This window comes from Capra hircus, chromosome 18 (genome assembly GCF_001704415.2).
Source record: "Capra hircus breed San Clemente chromosome 18, ASM170441v1, whole genome shotgun sequence".
Taxonomy (NCBI): domain Eukaryota; kingdom Metazoa; phylum Chordata; class Mammalia; order Artiodactyla; family Bovidae; genus Capra; species Capra hircus.
The window spans coordinates 57,205,348-57,225,357 of NC_030825.1; the positions used below are offsets into that span (position 1 = coordinate 57,205,348).

Below are 20,010 nucleotides of genomic sequence, written 5' to 3' on the forward strand. Positions count from 1 at the left end.
GGTTAGATACCTGTCTTGGGTGAGAGACTGCCCACCTCCTACTTCTATGAAGAAAATTTATGAGAAAAATGACACTCTTTAAAAAACATATTTGTCTAAAGGTACATAAAACTCACTAATATTTTCCCATCAGTTTGGGCTTTTAAGAAAATTGACCTTAAAATTCTATTGAGTTACATAGGAATCTAGTTTCATAAAGATGAAAAAAACCACTGAAGTGTAGAACAGTGAAGTATTCCTCGGAGGCAGGTTTATGGGTTTGGTGTTTGGGTTTATATGCTTATGGTTGTAGACACACACTGATGGTTCCTTAAATGTTTTGTGTCAACGAGGTCAGTTTCTGTATGTTCTTTATCTCGTCTCCGCCTCCCCACCCCGCTTGAATCATGGCCATTCCTCCACATCATTCACTACAAGTAACTCTGTGTCCTGTTGGTAAATGGTTGCTTCCCCTGGTCCATTAAGTGGACACATTCCAATCCCACAGACCATCCAGTCTGCATAAACTGCCTGTTGATGTAACCATTCCAGGGCTTAAAACAATAGCATTTACTGTCTCACAGTTTGTCTGGATCAGGAATCCAGGCCCAGCTTGGCTGGTGCCTCTGGCTCAAGGTCTCTCGAGGTGGCAGTCAAGCTGGGGCTGCAGTCTCATCTGAAGGCTCCACTGGGGGAGGGCCCGCTTCCAAGCTCGTTCACGTGCCTGGGGGTGGGATCTTGTTTTTCGCCTTCGCCTGGACACAGCGCCTCAGCTCCTTGCTTGCTCTTGGCTGGAGGTCTCACTCGGTCCCTCACCTTGCAGTCCTTTTCACAGGATGCCCAAGGTGGGAGCCACAGTTTTTTCTGTAATCCAGTAGTGGAAGTTAGAGCCTATCACTTTTGCTGTATTGCGTTCATTAGAACAGTTGCTAGGTCGAGTCCGCAGTGAGGCTGAGAGGACAATAAAAGGATTATAATACTAGGAGGTGGGGGTCCCGGAGGCTGTCTTTGAGGCTCTTTGCCACATTCTTCGAGGCAGCTGGGTAGCTGTATAGTTTTCTACTATTATAAAAAATGCCTCGGAATCAGCATGAACTTGTATCTCTTCCCCTTCATTTGTATAGACATTCCTTTTTTTTTTTTGGCCACACCCTGGGGCATGCAGGATCTTAATTGTCTGACCAGGGATCAACCTTGTGCCCCCTGCAGTGGAAGCGAGCTGTGTTAATCACTGGACAGCCAGGGAGTTCCTGTTCAGGGATTCCCGTGTGATATATTTCCAAGTGGAGAATTTCCAAATTGAGGTGTATGCCGATTCTGTTTTTATTCACTTCACTTATAAGAAATGCAACTTATTTTTTGCATAATAAAGCCTCCCGTGGTTCACACTTTTAGAGGCCTCCAAATCAACCCAATGCACGGTCTCTCCCAAGCCCTGTCTGGAGACGAGCAACCGATTTCTTGTGTGTTCTTTGGCAATCTGGACTAGCAGGTAGAAGCAACAGAAACATATGCATTTTCTGGCTCTTCTAGCCAGTGGCAGCTTGCTTTATATTTTTATAAGCAGCTTTATGGAGGTATGATTGAGTTTGGATATGCGCATACACTTGGGAAAGAATCACGACAAGGTAGCAGGCACTCCTCACCTCCAGGAGTTTTCTGTGTCCCTTCAGTTTTCTCTGTGTTACGTGTATGTGTGGTAAGGACCCTTCAACAGATCTGCCCTCTTAAATTTCAGTGCATGGTAGAGTGTCAGTCATCACAGGTGCTTTGTTCTACAGAAGGTCTCTAGAACTTACTCTGCCTTATTCTGTAGACTACTTTTTTTATCTGACAATGTATCTTGCAGGTTATACCAGGACAAAAAACCTTCTATCCTTTTTTTTTTTTTTTAAATAAGTCTTTATTGAATCTGTTACAGTATTGCTTCTGTTTTATGTTTTGAGCTTTTGGCTGCAAGGTATGTGGGATCTTAATAGCTCCTGGGTCAGGGATCAAACCCACACCTGCTGTGTTGGAAGCATGGAGTCTTAACCTCTGGACCACCAGGGAAGTCTCTCATCCGTTTGTATGGCTGCATAATACTCCCCTGAGGAATGCCATCATTTTCTCAGTCAGTCTCTTATTGGCTATGTAGAATGTTTCTGGTCTTTTGGGGTGCCCATTTTATTTTTAGTTTTTAGTGGGGTGCCCATTTTAAACTGCGACCAAACTGCCAAAGTGCCCCCTCCAAAAAATATGTGGCATGTCAGTGATTGTACCAACTCATTTCTTGCCAGTTCACCAGTACGAATGACACTGCATCGGAAGAGGCTGGGCAGGACACAGCCGTCTCGAGGCGCCTTGCTTCTGAAGGCAAGGAGAAAGCCCTCTGGGCTTGGAGATGGGTGAGGTCTGGGTTTTTCCAATGTGGGAGTGTTCGGAACAGCACATGTTGGGGGGCAGCTGGTGGCTGTTGGTTTCCCTATCAGAATGAGATAATAAGGTTGTCACCCTTATGGCCTAGTGTGTAAGGGTTCAGTGAACTCAGGCAGGAAGTGCTTAGCAGTGTCTAAGACATTCATTATTATTATTGCTTTTTCAAGGATGATTTATTTTTTTTTTAAATTTTATATTTTTGGATGCACCACACACAGCATGCAGGATGTTAGTTCCCCAACCAGGGATTGAACCTACACCCCCTGCAGTGTAAGCACAGAGTCTTAACCACATCAGGGAAGTTTCTCCAAGAATGATATATTTTTAAATTAAGTTTTACAGGCAGGCACCAGCTCTGACAACCAGTCAGCCTCCCAGTTCTCATTCTGTGTCACGTGCTTGTATAAACTGTACCCATAAACCATAAAAAGTAATTTATCATTTCCAATTCTTTTAAAAAAGTGACAGGAGAACCTAAAGACACTTATTAAGCAAACTGAAGGCTGGACCTTCCAAGGTTTTTATGAGCTTTTCTGTTTAATCATTTACAGTTACTTTGCTTGCAACTCATCTGGCAGCAGTTCTTTAAGGCAACTCACTTTTATTCTTTCCAATGCAGGCAACACGCTTTGCATACAAACAACTCACTTTTAATATTTGAATTATTTGATCGGGTGAAGTTATTAACTGAGGCTTAACTGGAATAAACAAGTTTGGTAACAGACAAGCTACTCCTCAGGAAGTATACAGATAGGAGCAGAATTGCTTAGTCATAATAGTAGCCAGCTAGGCTGGGCAGATTTTACAGATACGATGAACCATGTCTTACAAATTGGCAAATTGGGTAAGCTAGATGGTTTCAGAGAGCTGTACTGTACTAATTACAGTAGTTACTAATAGAATTTCACCCTGTGTTTTCATTTCTCATTCTGAAATGTTGCCATTTTGCTCATGCTGGAGTGGATCCTGGCACACCTTTCTCCATGCTTATACAAAATCCTAGGAATTCATACCAACACATTGTCCTGATGGGATCTGAAGTATGAGAAGGCATCAACTAGGTAGAGAACAGAAAGAGCACAGAAGAGATCAGTCTAGAGATAGCAGCAGGGGTCCCACCATGTGGGGCCTTAGAGGAAGAGTTTGTAATTAATTCTAAGGGCACTTGGAAGCCATTGGAGTATTTAAAAAAAAAAAAAGTTTTCTTTTCTATTTTTATTTATTTCTGGCTGCACTGAGTCTTCATTGCTTTGTGCGGACTTTATTTATTTTTGGCTGCACTGAGTCTTCATTGTTTTGTGTGGGCTTTCTTTAGTTATTTCTGGCTGCACTGAGTCTTCATTGCTTTGTGCGGACTTTATTTATTTCTGGCTGCACTGAGTCTTCATTGCTTTGTGCGGGCTTTCTTTAGTTGCGGTGAGCCGAGGGCTACTCTTCGTTGCAGCTCACAGGCTTCTCACTGCGGTGGCCTCTCGCTGCAGAACACAGGCTCTAGGTGTGGGCTTCCGTTGTTGCAGCACGCAGGCTCAGTAGTTGCGGTGCACGGGCTCAGTTCTGCAGCATTGTGAAATCTTCCCCGAACGGGGATCAAACCTGTGTCCCCTGCACTGGCAGGAGGACTCTCATCCACTGTGCCACCAAGTAAGTCTCACTGGCATCTTTTGATGAGTGGAATGAAAGTCAAGGTGACAAGAGTTAGAAGGCTATTACCCATGCAAGAGATCACAATGGCTTGTACTAAGAATAGTGAGAACTGAGGATTCAGGGAGATTAAGGAGGAGGAGGGGACTTCTGTCCCTACGATTCGCCTTCCTACTACCAGTAGTGGGGTCTCCTGACACAGTCAGGCCTCTGGAGGTAATTGTTGATATCTAGCTGGCTGTCTGGGTCCAGAGAATAGTGATTCCCTATTTGGCCTCAATCCAGGTCAGATTTGGGGCTCAGGTTGGGGCTCCAATATGACCTTACCTGGGGCTTCTCCTCCCATCTGATTGCTCCTCATAGATCTGAACTCTAAAGGGATGGAGTGTCCCAGTCTCTGTACACACACACCTCCTCATGATGTCATTCATTCTCATGAAACACTGAAGGCTCTCAAAGTGGTATCTCTAGACCTCCCCCCATTTACACTGTTTAGTCAACATTGCAAATGTACCTCTTAGAAACAGAAATAGATTAAGGAGGAGAAGGGGACTTCTGCCCCTACGATTCTCCTTCCTACTGCCAGCAGTGGGGGTCTCCTGACATAGTCAGGCCTCTGGAGGTAACTGTTGATATCTAGCTGGCAGTCTGGGTCCAGAGAGTAGCGATTCCCTATTTGGCCCCAATCCAGGTCAGATTTGGAGTTCCATCTCCACCCACCCCACCCTGCTCCTCCCATAGTCATTTCCCTTTCATGAAATGACACCTCTGTACAAGCAAAACTCTTGAAATCACTTCACCCTCTCACTTTCACTCCCCGCACAAGTCCTTTGGGCTTCAGCTTGAAAATAAATTGTGAAAGTGCGTACTTCCACTGTGGCCACACTCCCTGTGATCTAAGCCACCTGTGACTCTCAGCTAGCTTATTGCCATAGTCTCCTATCTGCCCTCCTGCTCCACTAGCCCTTACCTCATATTCCACACAGCAGCTGGAGGGATCTTTAAAAAAGAGATGTTACTATTTCAAAAGTTTGCATATGGTAAGAATTGCAAATAGTCTACAAGAATAAACTGAGTCTCCTTTCCATGTCTTTGACTTTTCCATCTGCTGTCTTCTGAGAGGTGACTCTGGATCTGGCTTCTGTAGACTTGTAGAGACACTGTGGGCATGACTCTGCATTTATGAATGATTTGTTTAAAATGTAAATGAGACTTTGTCCCTTCCTTGATAAAAACCTTTTGATGGTTCCCCAGCAAAGTGAGACTAAAATCCAAATTCCATCGCGAGGCTATAGGACCCTGCTTGTGGCATCTGGCCACTCTCTGCTTTCTCAGCTCCCCTTCACCCTCACTCTGCTCCAGTCGCGCTGCACCGCGCCGCCACCCCCCACCCCCCACCCCCACCCCCCACCCCCACCCCGCCCCTTGCTTTCCTTCCATTCTCAGGATTTGCGCCCTGGCTGGTCCCTCATCTTAGCACACTCTTGAAGCCTATGTGGACTTGCAGGCTGCCTAAAGATCACTTTCCTGAGTTCTCACGGTCATCATCCCATTTGCTCTATTTGTAATATATCACAGAATGCGATTATTTATTTTCTCCAGTGGGGCTGGTCTCTTTGGTCACCACAATTGATGCCCAGCACAGAACTGGAAATGGCACTAATAATGATTTTAAAAGGAGAAAAACTATCATTTAGGTCGTCACTGTGCCAAATACCGATCTAATAGTTTATCAACTCATTTGATTCTCATAGCCATTTTAGAGTTAGCTAGTATCCACATTTAAGAAACAAGGAAACTGAAGCAAGAAATATTATACACAACTACTAGCATGTGAATACGCAGTCCTTTGAATGAACGAATCAATGAATGGCACTGAGAGTCGAGTGGCAAGGAGAAGTAGGAGGCGGGCGGAGCCTAGGTCGCGGGAACCAATGGGTACACAGCCGTGGGACCGCCCGCTCCGCCCAAGCCGCGCGGAGGCCGCTGGGAGTTGTGGTCCCTCGCCCGCCTGGCCACGTCACTGCCTTGAAACCCTAAGTCCTCTCCTGAGTTTCTGGAACGATCCGTTATTTCCGAACCTCTAGGTCGGTTCCCTTGCCTCCAGGCCTATTATTCCTTCCTCCCTCTCTTTCTGACGCGTCCCGACGTAGTCTCCCGGTTCCGCCGCCCGGCATGCCCCCCCAGGCCCGGAACCCGCTTGGTATCACCCTCTACGTTCATTCCCCTCCCCGTCTCCCTTCGGTGTGGCCTCCCAGCCCCGCCCCCTGAGGTTTCTTTCACCTCCTCTCAGCCCCTCCCTTTCGTGCGCGTGCGGCCCATGGCCGCGTCCAATTGCCGAGTTCCCCGCCCCACACACCCTTTCCCTGGCCCCCCCCCAGCCCTGTTTGGTACGCCCCGGCCACGCCCCCTCGCGGACGCTGTTGGTACGCGCCGCGCTCCCCTGCTCGCCGCAGTGGTTCGGCCGCGGCGACCCCTCTTCGGAGGCGCGTCCCCTGCGCTTGGTACAGCCCGGCCCGTCTCCCCCGGAGCCGCGCGCCCGCGCCCCTCAGTCGGCGCAGCCTGCAGCCCCCCGTGCGGCCGGTGGCAGCCCCCCAGCCCGCTCGGCTCGCGCCCGCCATGGTCCGTCCGCGCCGCGCCCCGCACCGCTCCGGCGCTGGGGGCCCCCTCGGGGGTCGAGGCCGCCCCCTGCGGCCCTTCACGGCGCGCGCCGCCCGCTCGCGCTCCTGGCCGGCCAGCCCTCGGGGCCCGCAGCCGCCGCGGATCCGGGCTCGCTCGGCCCCTCCCATGGTGAGCCCCCCGCCCTTTTTCCAGAGCTTTCCACGGCCCCGCCCCCGCCGGCCCCTCCCCTGGGCTGGCGTCTTTGTCCCCGGCTCCCACCCCTTTGGGGGTTTCTCCGGTGACCCGAAGGGTGGTCCCGCTTGGGACCCGCTTCCCCCGTGAAACCCCCTGGGTGGTACGCGCCGGGCTCTCCCCTTTGTTTCGCGTTCGGGATGGGGTGGCGGGGGTGGGGTACGGGGGCGGCAAGGGCTCAAATTACTGCTGACTCCGCGGCCTGATTTGAACGCTGGGTGGGGGGCGGGCGGACGGTCGGCGTGTACTGTTGTTTTTCCAATTGGAAAGTTGCTCTCTCCGCGCTGGGAAGCTGGAGATGGGGGAGGGGCGGGGGGCGACGGCGAGGGGCCCCGCGTTTCGCACTCGGGCGCCCAGGTGTTGCCCCCAGGGGCGTTCAGCAGGGCGCCCGTGGCGTGTGTGTGCCCGGGTTCGTTTGCGCGCTTGCCCAGGTGCGGGATGTCCCCACTGATCGCGACAAGCCCAGATCTTAAGCATAAACATAGCTTCGCAGGGACGCTAAGTTAGACACGCTTACCCAGACCCACAACCTGTACATACTTCTCAAAAATCTTCCTAAGGTTTTTGGGGCGGTAAATTCACACATCCCAACGTTTAAAAACACGCACAGCTAAACCGTGACACGCTTGTTCAGATGCGCCGTTTACCCTGACCTGGGGCTAATTAATAAATACCCTGCCTCACCGTTGTACGTGGCGGGGACCTGTGGCAGCTGTACACCAGCCTTAAGCAGGTTTTCTTGATGTTAGAGTCAGATGCCCGGACTCTGAACACCTCTCTGCTCTTAAACATTACCCTTCACTCCATTGCTTCCCAGTTTCTTAGCGTTCATGGCCTCTTGTTCACAAGCGTCTCCTGGGTCCTTAAAGGTCCGTCTTAAGGCTTTCATCTTTTTTCCAAGTACTAAATAGGCTTCCTATGCAGTGACTAGCAAAACACATGTGGGAGGCACGGCCAGGTTTTACAGACACGCCTGTCCAGATGTGCGATTTCCTTTTAGGATTGCATTTAGGTCTAGTCCTTAAAGGTGACCCTCCACCTTGATGCTCATCCTGCATTCGGTGAGACCTGGGCTTAAGCTGCTCTGATCTTCACCCCCTAGATTAAAACGTGGTTAGTCTGATGACAAGAAATACGGCAGGTGTCCCTGGTGCTCGCGTTACCTGGGTCCTTAAGTGCGTTTGTCTGGTTGCCAGTTGTGTGATCTAACTAGTTTCTTGGATGTACGGGCTGTGGCTGTGGTGCCTGTGCAGTCTATCTCCATCTCAGGAACACACACCACCATGTTCTTAGAGCGGGAAGCTCTCTGCCTTTCTTCCTGATGTCACTGGATTGTCTGAATCCCAGAACCACCTGCCTACATGGAGAACACGCTTGCTCAGATTTCTTTGCCTTTTAAGCTCTTGCGAAATATGGTTTTTCCTGCCTCATATTCTGGGGCAGAAGACACCTGTGTGCTTTATAGGAAATTTGGAAAAAATACTCAGTAGTAAGATGAAAAGTAATAACCACTTTATTTTTTCTGGCTGCCTGGAGGCACCTACTAGAGAGGTTTCCGAGAGTTTCCTGCTGCCCCGGAGTCCAAAACTCTCCCTTGTTCTGAGATGCTCTTGGTGTGTGTGTTTATAGGTGACTGGACAGTGCCCCACGAGCAGGATGTGTCCTGCTTGGCTTTCTTCTGCCAGCATTCTGGTGTTTTGCAGACGCTCTCAAGTCACTGTGTTTGGGAGACCCTCCGTTTGTTGTCTGGCTCCCGGTTCCCAGAGAGTTCTGTTCTCTGTGCTTCCGCTCGATTCCTCCCTCCTCCCTAGGGTCAGCCTGAAGTGGCTGCAGCCTGGGCTGCGTGAGGGAGGGCTGGAGCCCGCCTGGTGGGAGCTGAGGAGAGCCTGGATTCTGTCTCCAGGGCCAGGGGAACCGTGGAAAAAGAGTTCTGTGCTTCGGCGAGATGGGGCAAGCTGGTGTGCCAGCCACACAGAGCCCAGTCTGGCTGTGCATCGTGGGGTGTTCTGAGGCGGCTCTGGAGCCCCAGAGAACTGCTTCTGAGCCGCGTCTCAATAGAGGGACCCAAAATTGATGATCCTGGGAGGATGAGTGGGGCGCATCTCTTGAAGGGGAGGGCATGGCAGGCCAGGGCAGAGCCTGGCCCGAGCAAAGGCTGGAGGGGAAGCAGCTGGTCGCTTTCAGGGACCAGCGTTGAGAGGACAGGCGGGCCAGGCAGAAAAGGACGTGAGGGCCACCCAGTCCGAGTCTCAGCTCTGGAAGAAAGGGTTTGGAGACTGCCCAGGGCGATTTGCTACAAGGGGCCTGGGTTCTGGAGGTTGGGGTGTCCCTTCTGAGGTGGGTCGGAGGCAGCTCCTCAGTCACTTCCCCCCCTCCCACAGCAAGGTGCTCGGGTCTTTGGGGCCTTGGGCCCCATCGGACCCTCCTCGCCCGGACTCGCCCTCGGGGGCCTGGCCGTCGGTGAGCACCGGCTCAGCAACAAGCTGCTGGCCTGGAGTGGCGTCCTGGAGTGGCAGGAGGTGAGTGCCCGCGGCCAGCACCCTGGGAGTCTGCGGGGTGGGGGCTGATTCAGGGCTCCCACAGAGGGGCAGCCAGCCTGCACAGCTGGGCCGTGTCCAGAGACCCCTCTGCCCCCACCACAGAAGCGCAGACCCTACTCGGACTCCACCGCGAAGCTGAAGCGGGCCCTTCCCTGCCAGGCCTACGTGAACCAGGGGGAGAACCTGTGAGTGCGGGCAGGGTGCGAGGGTGGGCGGCGGAGGGGGTGCGCCCCCCTGACCCTCTCCTCCTGCAGGGAGACTGACCAGTGGCCGCAGAAGCTGATCATGCAACTGATCCCACAGCAGCTGCTGGTGAGACCCCATCCTCGCGTGCCCGCCCACCCCGGCCATGAGCACCTGCCCAGCCCTGACCCTGCTGCCCCCATGTCGCCCCCAGACCACCCTGGGCCCCCTGTTCCGCAACTCCCAGCTGGCGCAGTTCCACTTCACCAACAGAGACTGTGACTCCCTCAAGGGGCTCTGCCGGGTCATGGGCAACGGCTTCGTGAGTGGGCAGGGGTAATGGGGGCGGGCGGGGACAGAGGCCCTGGGAACACGTGGTGACCAAGTAAAGTGGTAGGCAGAGCTCTGCTGGGACAATCGAGGTGGGTGGCAGGGTCCTGGGAGACCTCCGGGGACATCCCCCGTCCCTGTGAACTGGGGTCTCACTGCTTAGAGGGGACAGCAGAGGAACCCAGCCCTCCACCAGGCCAGGCCGGGGCAGGCATGGAACACAGGAGCAAAGGGAGGGGCCTGGGCCTACCCTCCCGGGGAGCCAGGAGCTTGTTGGGGCCGCAGCCCCTGGCAGGGACCTGGAAGTGGGGGTGACGGGAGAGAGCTGGAGCAGGGAATAGTCCTCATCTGCAGTCCCCTGCGGGGAGCCAGGGCGTTTCTGTAAAACTGAGGCAGTGGTCTGAGAGCAGTGAGTGCTCAGTAAACTCGAGCTGGTGAGGTTGTTAAGAGTCAGGGTTCAGACACAGCTGGCGTGGGCACGTTTCCAGCAGCTGCCTAAGGGAAGCTGCCTGGAGGGCTCCGCTCTGAGGTCTCTCCAGTCCTTGGTCCCCTTTGGGACAGCCTGCCTCCCAGCTATGGTCTTCAGGGGGTGCTGTGTGGCCCTCCCCTTCTTCTTGGGATTGTGACAAGTGTGGGGTCTCTCTCCTGCCTGGTCACCCCTGTGTTGAGCACTGTTTGCTGAGAGCGCCTGCTCCACCCCGGTGGGGACAGGGACACCTGTGAGGCTCAGGTTCTCCTGTAGTCCAACCCAGGAGGCAGTAGCTTCTCATACAACAGGCGTTTATGTGGCACTTGCTGTGTGCACTGTTGTTATGCCATTGTACAGATGGGGTAACTGAGGTGCGGAGGTGACTTGCCTTGGGTCAAAGCTAGGAGGACGCAGAGCTGGGTCTGCTCACAGGCTCTGGTCTGCTGTCTCCCCCAGGTGTGGTGGCCTCCGTCCACTGGGCCCAGGCTCCAGGGACGGCCAGCCTGGGGTGGGGGGTGGGGCAGGGGAGACGGAGCCCTCTCAGGACCCTCACCCCCCGACGTGGGGCCCGTCCTGACCCCAGCTTCACCGTGGGGGCAACACCGAGGTGCGGGTCTCAGGCCGCAGCGGCCCTGGGTTTCTGCCCCTTGATGTCCCCCCTCCCGCAGGCGGGCTGCATGCTCTTCCCGCACATCTCCCCGTGCGAGGTGCGCGTGCTCATGCTGCTGTACTCGTCCAAGAAGAAGATCTTCATGGGCCTCATCCCCTACGACCAGAGCGGCTTCGTCAACGCCATCCGGCAGGTCATCACCACCCGGAAACAGGTGTGCCCCGCGGCTGCCGCTCGCCCTGAGGCTCTGCAGGGCCCATCGGGAGCTGGACGCGCTCGCTGGCACAGCAGTCTGGCGGGCGGGGTGTGCACGCGCCACGGCTCCCACCTCACCAGCGGTTCACAGCGTCCCCTTCACCTGAAAGTGTCCCAGCTGAGGGCATGGGGGCAGCGGGGCTGGGCCAGCGCTGGGCAGTCTCCAGGCCTGTGGGCAGCCTGGAAACACAAGCCCGGAAGTGGTCCGAGGCGGGGCTGGGCCCTGGGGCAGCCTCCACGTTCCCAGGCTCCTCTGGGGAGCCTGGGGCACCAGCCCACCTGTCTCCTCCCACAGGCAGTGGGACCTGGCGGCGTGGCGGGCCCCGTCCAGATCGTCAACAACAAGTTCCTGGCGTGGAGCGGAGTCATGGAGTGGCAGGAGGTGAGGTCAAGGGGACCTTGGGACCAGTGCTTTGTCACTGACCCGGGGCGCCTCCCATTCCTGACCTGACCCTTTTCCCCCCAAAAGCCCAGGCCTGAGCCCCACAGCCGGTCTAAGCGGTGGCTGCCCTCGCACATCTACGTGAACCAAGGGGAGATCCTGTGAGTGGCGGGCAGGGGGCGGGGCTGGCAGGCAGGGGCGGGGCTGGCGAGAACCCCGCCTCCTGACCCGCGGGCTCGTCCCTGCAGGAGGACCGAGCAGTGGCCACGGAAACTGTACATGCAGCTCATCCCGCAGCAGCTCCTGGTGAGCGGGGAGGGGCGCTGCCTGTTATGCACGCGGAGGAGTGTGGGGTGCAGCAGGCCTGGCTTCGAGGGGGTCACAGCCGGGGCGAGGTGCGGGGTCGCCGTGTGGCCACCGGGTGGGGCCTCATGGAGCTGCCCCTGGGCCCTGCAGACCACGCTGGTGCCGCTTTTCCGGAACTCCCGCCTGGTGCAGTTCCACTTCACCAAGGACCTGGAGACGCTGAAGAGCCTGTGCCGGATCATGGACAATGGCTTTGTGAGTGGGGCGGGGCCTGTGCCGGGCTGACGACCCCAGATAGAGCGGCTCCGGGCGCAGGAACCGAAACGAGTCAGAGGGGAGGTTCCCCCAGAACTGGCCGTGGGGAAGCATGCAGTGCGGTGTGCCTGGACCTCACTTGTCCTGACCCCAGTTCACAGATGGGGAAACTGAGGCTCAGGGGCCGTGCCCGCATGTGCTGGGCCTCTGGCTCCTCCTCTGCTGTCGGGGTTACCCCTGCTCCCAGGCTCTTACCTGACCCGTGTCCTCTCCCTTCCCTGGGACGGGGTCTGTCTGCCTCCAGCCCGCGCTCTTAAACCCCCGGTGCGCATCTGCTGTGTGTCTCGATTGGTCCCTCTGCTCTGCAGGCCTCAGCCTGTCTGTCTGGGAAGTGAGGGCTTCGGGCTCCTGGGCTCCTGAAGCCACAGCTGTCCCTGTCCACCTTTGAGTGTTGGCTCTACTGGGTCCGGCTGTCCCCAGCTCAGCATTTCTTTCTAAATCAGCTGAAGGCGTCATAGTTGTGCCTTCGTGCTTTTGAGGGGTTGGTTGTGTATGCCTTTTGTGACGAAGAGTTGAAGAGCTCAGAGTTCCCTCAGAGGCCTTCCTGTGAGCCCCCGCAGGCTCTTGGCCCCGGTGGGTGCTGGGAGTGCCTTCCCCCAGCCCTGTCACCAGTGACCCCTTGTGATGGCACATAGCCAACGGCGGCACAACCCCTTCTGGGACCCAGTGGGGCCTCAAGCTCTCAGCCTGGGAGACAGGGACGGTGACCCCCAGGCCTACAGAGGGCGAGGATCCTGTGAGATGGGTCGGGAGGCGCTTGGTGCCTGTGGGTGCTGTGATGCTGAGCCACGGGGTGCGTCGCCTGCCCAGCCTCCCTGCTCTTGGCTGTCTCTAGGGTTTCCCCAGTGGAGGCGGCCCTGGGGCACCGCCGCCTCTATCCTAGCATGGGGAGGCTTGTGTGTGGTGCTGTCTGTCACGGCTGTGGCTGGTCCTGGGCGCTTGCCCGGCCGGCGTGGGGGTCACAGGATCACCAGAGCATGCTGGGAGGACACTTGGTCAGGTGCTTCTGTCTCGGGTCCCCTCGTGGGAGTGGTGACAGGCCTGGGGACGGCCCGGAACTCTCTGTCCTCTGGACGCGGGCTCTTGAGGGGAGGAGTGAGCTGAGGGCCAGCCGTGACCACGCTCTGCACTGCCAGGCTGGCTGCGTGCACTTCTCCTACAAGGCCTCCTGTGAGGTGCGAGTGCTCATGCTCCTGTACTCCTCGGAGAAGAAGATCTTCATCGGCCTCATCCCTCATGACCAGAGCAACTTCGTCAATGGCATCCGGCGCGTCATCGCCAACCAGCAGCAGGTGCTCCAGCGGAACCTGGAGCAGGAGCAGCAGCAGCGAGGGGTGAGGGCCCCCCTCGGCACGCCCCTTCTCCCCTCCCCGCCTCGGCCCGAGGCTGACTCCTCCCTGCTGTCCTTCCCCACAGATGGGGGGGTAGTGGGCCCCCCCGGGGCCGGGCCTCTCCAGGAGTCACAGATGAGGCCCCTGCAAAGACTGGTGAGTGGCAGCCGGCCTAGGGCAGGAGGGCCCCGTGGACACGCCTGCGGTTGGGAGGTGGTATGACCCTGGCCTCCAGGAGACCGGAGAGGGAGAGGCCCCGCCTGCTCCCGCTGAGCCCCTGGGAGGCTTCTGGCCTGGGGCGGGGTGCGGGGGCCGCCCACCCAGTCCCTCTCCCCCCTCCCCGCAGGTCAGATGCTTCTGAGCAGGGGCCTCTGGGGACTGCGCCCGCCCAGCGAGATGGAGGACCACGTCCTGAGATGTCTCCGAGGACAGCCCCCACCCTGTACGTTTCCCCAATAAAGTCTTTTAAAAGTTCTCCGGCCACTTGGCTCTGTTCAGACTCCCGGCTCTGGAGAGGCCGGGCCCCTCTCACCTGAGCTGGGAGAGGGTGCCACCGTGCACAGAGCTGCCCAGCCTGGGCAGTACCTGCCACTCCAAGTGTTCCAGGGTTTTTCCTGCAGCTGCTCCCAGGCTGCCCTCCCTGCCCTGTGGCTTCCACGGGCCTCATTCAGCTAGAAGCAGACACGAGGCAGGGCCAGGCAAGTTCCAGCTGCCACCACCATAAACCTCTCCAACCCAGGAGAGGCAGAGGCCCCCCAGGAGGGCAGAGTCCCCAGTAGTACCTTCCTGATACCTTGGGCCCAATGGGTCTGTGCTGCTGGCCTGGCTGGGTGAACCACCCTTCTCTCCAGCAAAATGGTGGCCAAGAGTTAGTTAGGAAAAATAGCATTTATTGTGGGGAGGGGCAAGGGCCAGTAGGGCAGGGTGGCTCAGCCCTCTGAGAACTGGCGGTACAGCCGCTCGAGCTGCGGCACCACGTGCAGCTGAAATGGGATCTCCAGGACGGCTGCAAAGCCTTCGGCCAGCGTGGGGGCCTCGAACTGCTTCCTGGCGGTAGAGGGTGCAGGCTGGAGGCGAGACCCAACCTTTGGGCTCAACCTATGTCCCCCCACCTCACCCTGCGGCCCCCACCTGTAGCTGTAAATGACGATGTCGGACACAGGCATGTGGGAGGAGTCTGTCATTTCCCGGAACTGCGGGGGCAGAGGTGGGGCCGGTGAGGCCAGGGCTTGGTGGGGTGTGGGGGGACTGGTGGGGTGTGGGGGGGCTGGAGGGGCTCGGGGGGCTCACTCACCCGGTTGTTGTGGCGCGCCTGCTCCAAGGTGGCACTGAAGAGGAAGCAGCGGCAGGGCACACCCGCATCCCGGGCACACTTGATGTACCTTGGGGAGGGGAGGATGGGGAGCTTGGTAAAAGGCCTGGAGCCGCCCTCTAGGGGCCTTCCCTGGGACCCCAGTACCTGGCCCGGCTCTGGACGTCGGGGTTTGTGTTGTCGATCGCGACCGGTTTCCTCTGCTTCAGGGCCACCTCACATGCAGTCACACAGCGCTGCCATGAGCCCAGAGTGTCCTGGAGACCCAGAGAGAGAGATCAAGGATGGGGCCTGGGACACCCAGGGGCACAGGGACCCAGAGCCGGCGGGGGACACCGAGGCAGAGTGATGGAGAGTCAGAAAGGACAGCTGTCTAGGGGTTGGGGGGCACTGAAGACCACGTCCTACCCTGTTCACGTGGACGTATCCGGCTGACACGAGATGCTCCCGGAGGAAGGTGGACTTCCCGGCTGTGAAGGGTGCAGGGTGAGTGGGGCCTGAGGAGTCGGAGAGGGGCTGGGGCTTCTGGGGGTCAGGGAGTCTCACCCCCAGGAAATCCCACGGCGACGACCACCTCCGGGTCTGAGCTTAAGAGGGAGCTGGACTCGGGGAGGCAGAGAGGCCCAGAGCAGGCAATGCTTCTCTGGGAGGGACAGACAAGATGAGAGAAACCCGGCCCCATCCCTGTGCGTCCCCCGCCCCGCAGGCCTCATCGGGTCAAAGGCTGGGAGCTCAAAGGGCCCCATCCCTGTGTGCCCCCCACCCAGCCCTGCAGGCCTCACCGGGTCAAAGGCTGGGAGCTCGAAGCGGGCCGCAGGCCACTTGAGAAAGAACTCCTCTGGTGTGGTGAAGGGCAGGCCCAGGTTCAGGGCGAACTGGGGGGGTGAGGGAGCAAGTCAGGTGGGGTGGGGTGGGGTGGGGTGGGGGCGGGCTCCGGTGTCGGGACGGGGTGGGGCACTCACCAGGCGGTCTGCACAGGAGAAGTCTTTCTTCTTGCGCCCAGGGGCCCAGTTGGCTGGGCGTCCCGCTGCGTCTGGAACACGGAGCCCCGTCTCCACCAGCATCCTTAGGAGCGGCCCATCCGCATCAGCACCCAGCACCCACCCACCTCCCCAGCCCCAGGCCCTTACCTCCCACAAAGATGCTGTCCCCGATGGAAATGGGCACGCCCTCGTTGGCCTGGGCAGGGACACATGATAGGCAGTAAGGAACCCAAGTCCACATTTGTCGCACTAACAGGTTCTGCCAGGAGGTCGCTCTGTCTGTGCCCCGCACTAGGCCTGACCTCTAGCCTCTCAGACCTCAGCCACTTTTCAGCCGCTTCACCGCCTGTTCCACAAGCGGCCGCCAGAGGGCGCCCGCTCCCACCTGACGCGGCTCCGGACCCCACGGAGTCTGACCTCGAACTCGCCCCCTCGCCCGCTCAGAGGTAGCCACACAGGCCTCCTCCCTGCCCGAGAAAATACCGGACTCCAACCATCTCAAGATCTTTGCACTTGCACTTTGCACTTACTCTGCTCTTTCCTTAGATGACACACGGCTCCCTCACTCACCACCTTTAAGCCTTTAATCAACACCCGGCCGTTCCCTCACTGTTTACACATCGGTCAACACACTTATCGTCCGCGCCCTCCCTAGCCCAGGAGCACCCGGGCGCAGGCAGGTCTGTCTTGTCCACTAATACGTTCAGCTCAAGAAGCTTTGTTTGTTCTGAAGAACAAACCCATGAATGAATCCACAGGTGATTTCTCTCCGGACCACTCTGGTTTTCCGAGTTTAAAAGCATTGGCCTCAGCCACCAGCACCAGGACATGATAGCAAAGAAACTGAGGCGGCCAGGCCTGGGGAGGGGGTGACAGGGAAGGTCACGGAGCAGAGACCTGGAGTGGGCGGGCGGGCAGGGAGCCCTGGGAGTCGGAGGCTCACCTGCTCTTGCAGGTGGTCCCACATGCCGCTCACCGGCTTCCGGTACAAGCCTGTGTGCGTGGCCACCAGCACCTGTGGGTGGGGCGGGGGTCAGACACCGTCCTTGACTCTTGCTCTGACACCCAGAGTCCTACAAAGGCACCTGAATCCCAAGGACACTACGCCAACGCTCACCAAGGTGAGCACCGCTTACAATGCATCTGTCAGCATAACCACGCCCGGGGCCCCCATTCACTCTCCAACTGGCTTACCATGTCACACCTTCTCCCCGGGTCTCTGTTTCCTCCTTTCTGGCCCACCGCGCAATCTCTGGCCTGTCTCAGCCTCTCTGTCCCTCTACATAGTCCTTCAGCCTCCCATGCAGCCATACCTGAAAGGGGACCCCCAGCTTCTCCACCACAGCCTCCACCTTCGCTTTGAACTCCTCCGCTCGCAGCTTTCCGCGCCCGATGCCCATCTGGTTGGTGAAGATCACCAGCTGGGAAGGAGATGGGGTGTCACCCCGGCCCCTCCTCATCAGGCCCGGGCCCGCCTTGTGAGCCGGCCCCTACGGAGTACACACCTTGTAACCCTCAGCGGCCAGTTCCCGGAGTTTCCGCGGAATCTCTAGGTACAAGATCCTAGTGCGGGCGAGGAAGCACAAGGTGACCTGGGGCCCGGATGCGCCTCACCACCCTCTCCTACTGCCTTCAATCACCTCCAGTCACTGGGGCTAGTGGGGAAGACCTTCCCAGAACGTGTGGTGATGAGGGTCCCGTCCAGATCAAAACCAGCCACCTGGCGTCACCCAGAAAAAAGAGCAGCACTGTTACACCTCTGGTCCACCTAGCTCGCAGGCTGGTTCGCGTCAATTCTGCAAGCTGGGACTATGAGCGCCCGCCCCTTACAGATGGGGAAACCGAGTCACAGCTGGCCTACCCATGTTCTGTAAGGACAGGATGCCACCCGGACAGCAGAGAGTGAAATCTTCTCTACCACCTCCCACCCCTCCTGAGCCCCTCAGTATTTCAATCCTTAAAATGGGTTTCGTATCCGACCCAGCCTCCTTCCATGGCCTATTTTCATTTCAGGGGACTAATAACCATGAAAATCCAAATACGAGCTAAGTTTTGTTTGGGTGTTGACTGGGCTGTGCTAGAGCTGTCTTCAGCTTGGGCCTCACCTTGCCCCGAGGCTTCACACCGGGTGCTGTGAACACCAGCAGCTTCTCGAAGGTCTCCCAGCCAGGGGATGACTTCCTTATCTGCTTTTTCTGCTGCTCAACATTTTCCTCCTCTCCCTCTCGGGTCACAGGAGGGGTGCTGGGTGGAGTGTCTGGCTGGGATTCTGGAGTGGGGGCCTCTTCCCAGCGCAGGGTCAGCGGGTGGAGGCCATTGACCAAATACAGCGTGTCCCCCACCCTCAGAGCGCCCTTCAAACCCGGTCTCAGCTCCTGGGTCCCGGCAGTTGAGGGGTTAACTCCCAGCTGTAGAGAGGCGGTAACTGGAGCTGCCCCCACCCCCGACAACCTCCTCCAATCAAATAACCCGAAAAAGGACTCGCCTTCTCCACCAGCCAATCAGACCCTTGAGTCCCGCCTCTTCATCGTGTACCGCCAATCAGGCTCTGGGAAGATTAGCCTCGTCCCGTCTTACCCAATTTAAACGGGGATGAATGTTTACCCGATTGCAGCGGGCCACACCTGTTCCCCTCCCAGTCTGATTTTCCCAATTGGGCCCGTTCCCCGCTGGGTGACAGTTCTCCGTACCCTCCATCCTCACCCCCAGTCCTGCTGCCTCTTGTTAAGGAATCGGTACCTGTTTCACTGCCACCGTCCGAGTCTCAGGGTCAGCGACCAGCTCCACTGAAGATTGAAGGGGTGGAGTCAGCATCTGAATCCTTGAGTGACTGCTTCTCTCTTTACTGGGGAGCATGCCCCGCTTCAAACCACAGGATGGGGCCACAGCACCCATTCGGCAGGAGGAAGCAGTTTATTTTCTAAGTAGGACTGGCTCGCTCCTTGACATGCAGGAGCCAGATAAAGGCCTTACAATTGCCTGGGACACTAGTCCTCGCATAGGGAGACAACAGGTATTTTTCTGTGTAGAAATGGCTTCTCCTTGACAATGTAGGGCCTTGACAAGATGCAGATTCCGGGCTTGGCCCGCTACCACCCATCTCTGCTTAGCAATATGCACTTTTCTCCACAGAACCGGCTCTCTGCTTAACAAGGGTCGTGGCCTCATTCAAGTCTTCGCGGCAACTTGTGAGTATCCTTCTCTGCCCAGTGACAAGTGTCTCGGGATGGACTCCATCCGTTCCCGTTCAAGGTGTCTGGCTAAATCCAGGTCAAGCACCCTTTTTCTTTCTGTGCTCTCCACAGGGGGCACCTACCAACTTCGGGACTGGCCGCACCACACAGTTCCGCATGGTGGCCAAGCATATCCCCTCCTGTCTATCTTTCCAACTGCCTGTGTTCCCGCTCCTTAAGCACGCCACACCACCCGGTCCAGCTCAGGCCCCGCCCCGCCTACCCTGGTTTCGGGAGCACTTCCGGTCGGTAACCTGAGTCAAGGGTCCCCGGCCCAGGACCAGAGCTTGCCCGCCTGGGGGCAGGAAGATGGGAGGCGCTCCGCCAGCGGGGCTCTCCAGCCACAGGCGACCCTGGGCCTCCACCCTGGCCATTCTGGGAGTCGGCCTAAGGGGAAATAGGGAAACAGGTTTGAGTGGCATCTCTCAGTCGCTACAGGAAGTCCCGCCTCCTTCCGCCGTCTCCACTAGGAATTCCTTTCTTCCGCTAAAGGTTCCGGAAGTCCCACCCACTCATCGGCCTCAGGATAGTTCGGTTTCCCAGGCGACGACGCCCCACTCTACCTCCGGGAGACTGGACCCTGCTTTCCAGGGCAAAGGCCGAAAAATTCGCGCTCTCGCCTCGGCCCCACGCTCACCCCTGCCCACCGCTTGGTTCATTCGCCACTTCCGACCTGGGACGTCTTGCCGGAGGCGCTGTGCCTGCGACTCGGCTGGCTGCTGTATCTCCGCCCACGGAAATGACTCTTGTTACCGAAGTGGGCGGGGCATTGGCGCAGCTGCAGCATAAGCCCCGCCCCTTCAGGCCCAGGAACCCTGCGGTACTTCTGCAGCTCTGACCTTCATCTCCTCTGCTGCAGTATGAGACTCA

At 57.3% G+C, this 20,010-nt stretch overlaps 2 protein-coding genes across 4 annotated transcripts; one reads left to right on the forward strand and one right to left on the reverse strand.

Annotated features, from left to right (window-relative positions):
- PTOV1 (prostate tumor overexpressed 1) lies at positions 6,434-14,087 on the forward strand. The gene is made up of 13 exons (XM_018062821.1): positions 6,434-6,828; positions 9,273-9,410; positions 9,534-9,616; positions 9,686-9,743; positions 9,829-9,936; positions 11,082-11,237; positions 11,574-11,660; positions 11,748-11,821; positions 11,909-11,966; positions 12,117-12,221; positions 13,418-13,615; positions 13,698-13,768; positions 13,959-14,087. Exons 1-12 carry the CDS (start codon positions 6,658-6,660, stop codon positions 13,707-13,709), a joined length of 1,248 nt encoding a protein of 415 aa, XP_017918310.1. The 5' UTR covers positions 6,434-6,657; the 3' UTR covers positions 13,710-13,768; positions 13,959-14,087.
- On the reverse strand, positions 14,482-19,879 carry PNKP (polynucleotide kinase 3'-phosphatase). Of its 3 annotated transcripts, none has more exons than XM_018062818.1 (17): positions 19,814-19,879; positions 19,364-19,527; positions 18,647-18,693; positions 18,013-18,315; positions 17,548-17,627; positions 17,413-17,470; positions 17,221-17,328; positions 16,851-16,922; positions 16,055-16,103; positions 15,887-15,957; positions 15,707-15,799; positions 15,471-15,567; positions 15,333-15,394; positions 15,072-15,181; positions 14,907-14,994; positions 14,744-14,805; positions 14,482-14,659 (listed from the first exon to the last, which is right to left on the reverse strand). In XM_018062818.1, the coding sequence occupies exons 2-17, from the start codon at positions 19,512-19,514 to the stop codon at positions 14,542-14,544; spliced, it is 1,569 nt and encodes a 522-aa protein (XP_017918307.1). In that variant the 5' UTR covers positions 19,515-19,527; positions 19,814-19,879; the 3' UTR covers positions 14,482-14,541. The 3 variants fall into 3 exon arrangements, with proteins under 3 accessions (XP_017918307.1, XP_017918308.1, XP_017918309.1); XM_018062819.1 differs by having other exon boundaries at positions 19,778-19,879; XM_018062820.1 differs by lacking the exon at positions 19,814-19,879 and adding an exon at positions 19,704-19,811.

Bases quoted from the DNA above. Each gene is read 5' to 3' on its own strand.
- PTOV1 (XM_018062821.1), top strand. From the start codon at position 6,658: ATGGTCCGTCCGCGCCGCGCCCCGCACCGCTCCGGCGCTGGGGGCCCC. The intron at 9,744-9,828 runs GTGAGACCCCAT...TGTCGCCCCCAG, and splicing joins TGATCCCACAGCAGCTGCTG to ACCACCCTGGGCCCCCTGTT. The intron at 11,967-12,116 runs GTGAGCGGGGAG...TGGGCCCTGCAG, and splicing joins TCATCCCGCAGCAGCTCCTG to ACCACGCTGGTGCCGCTTTT.
- PNKP (XM_018062818.1), bottom strand. From the start codon at position 19,514: ATGGCCAGGGTGGAGGCCCAGGGTCGCCTGTGGCTGGAGAGCCCCGCT. The intron at 17,471-17,547 runs GTGATTGAAGGC...CGCCCGCACTAG, and splicing joins ACTAGCCCCAGTGACTGGAG to GATCTTGTACCTAGAGATTC. The intron at 17,329-17,412 runs GTGTGTACTCCG...TCTCCTTCCCAG, and splicing joins TGGCCGCTGAGGGTTACAAG to CTGGTGATCTTCACCAACCA.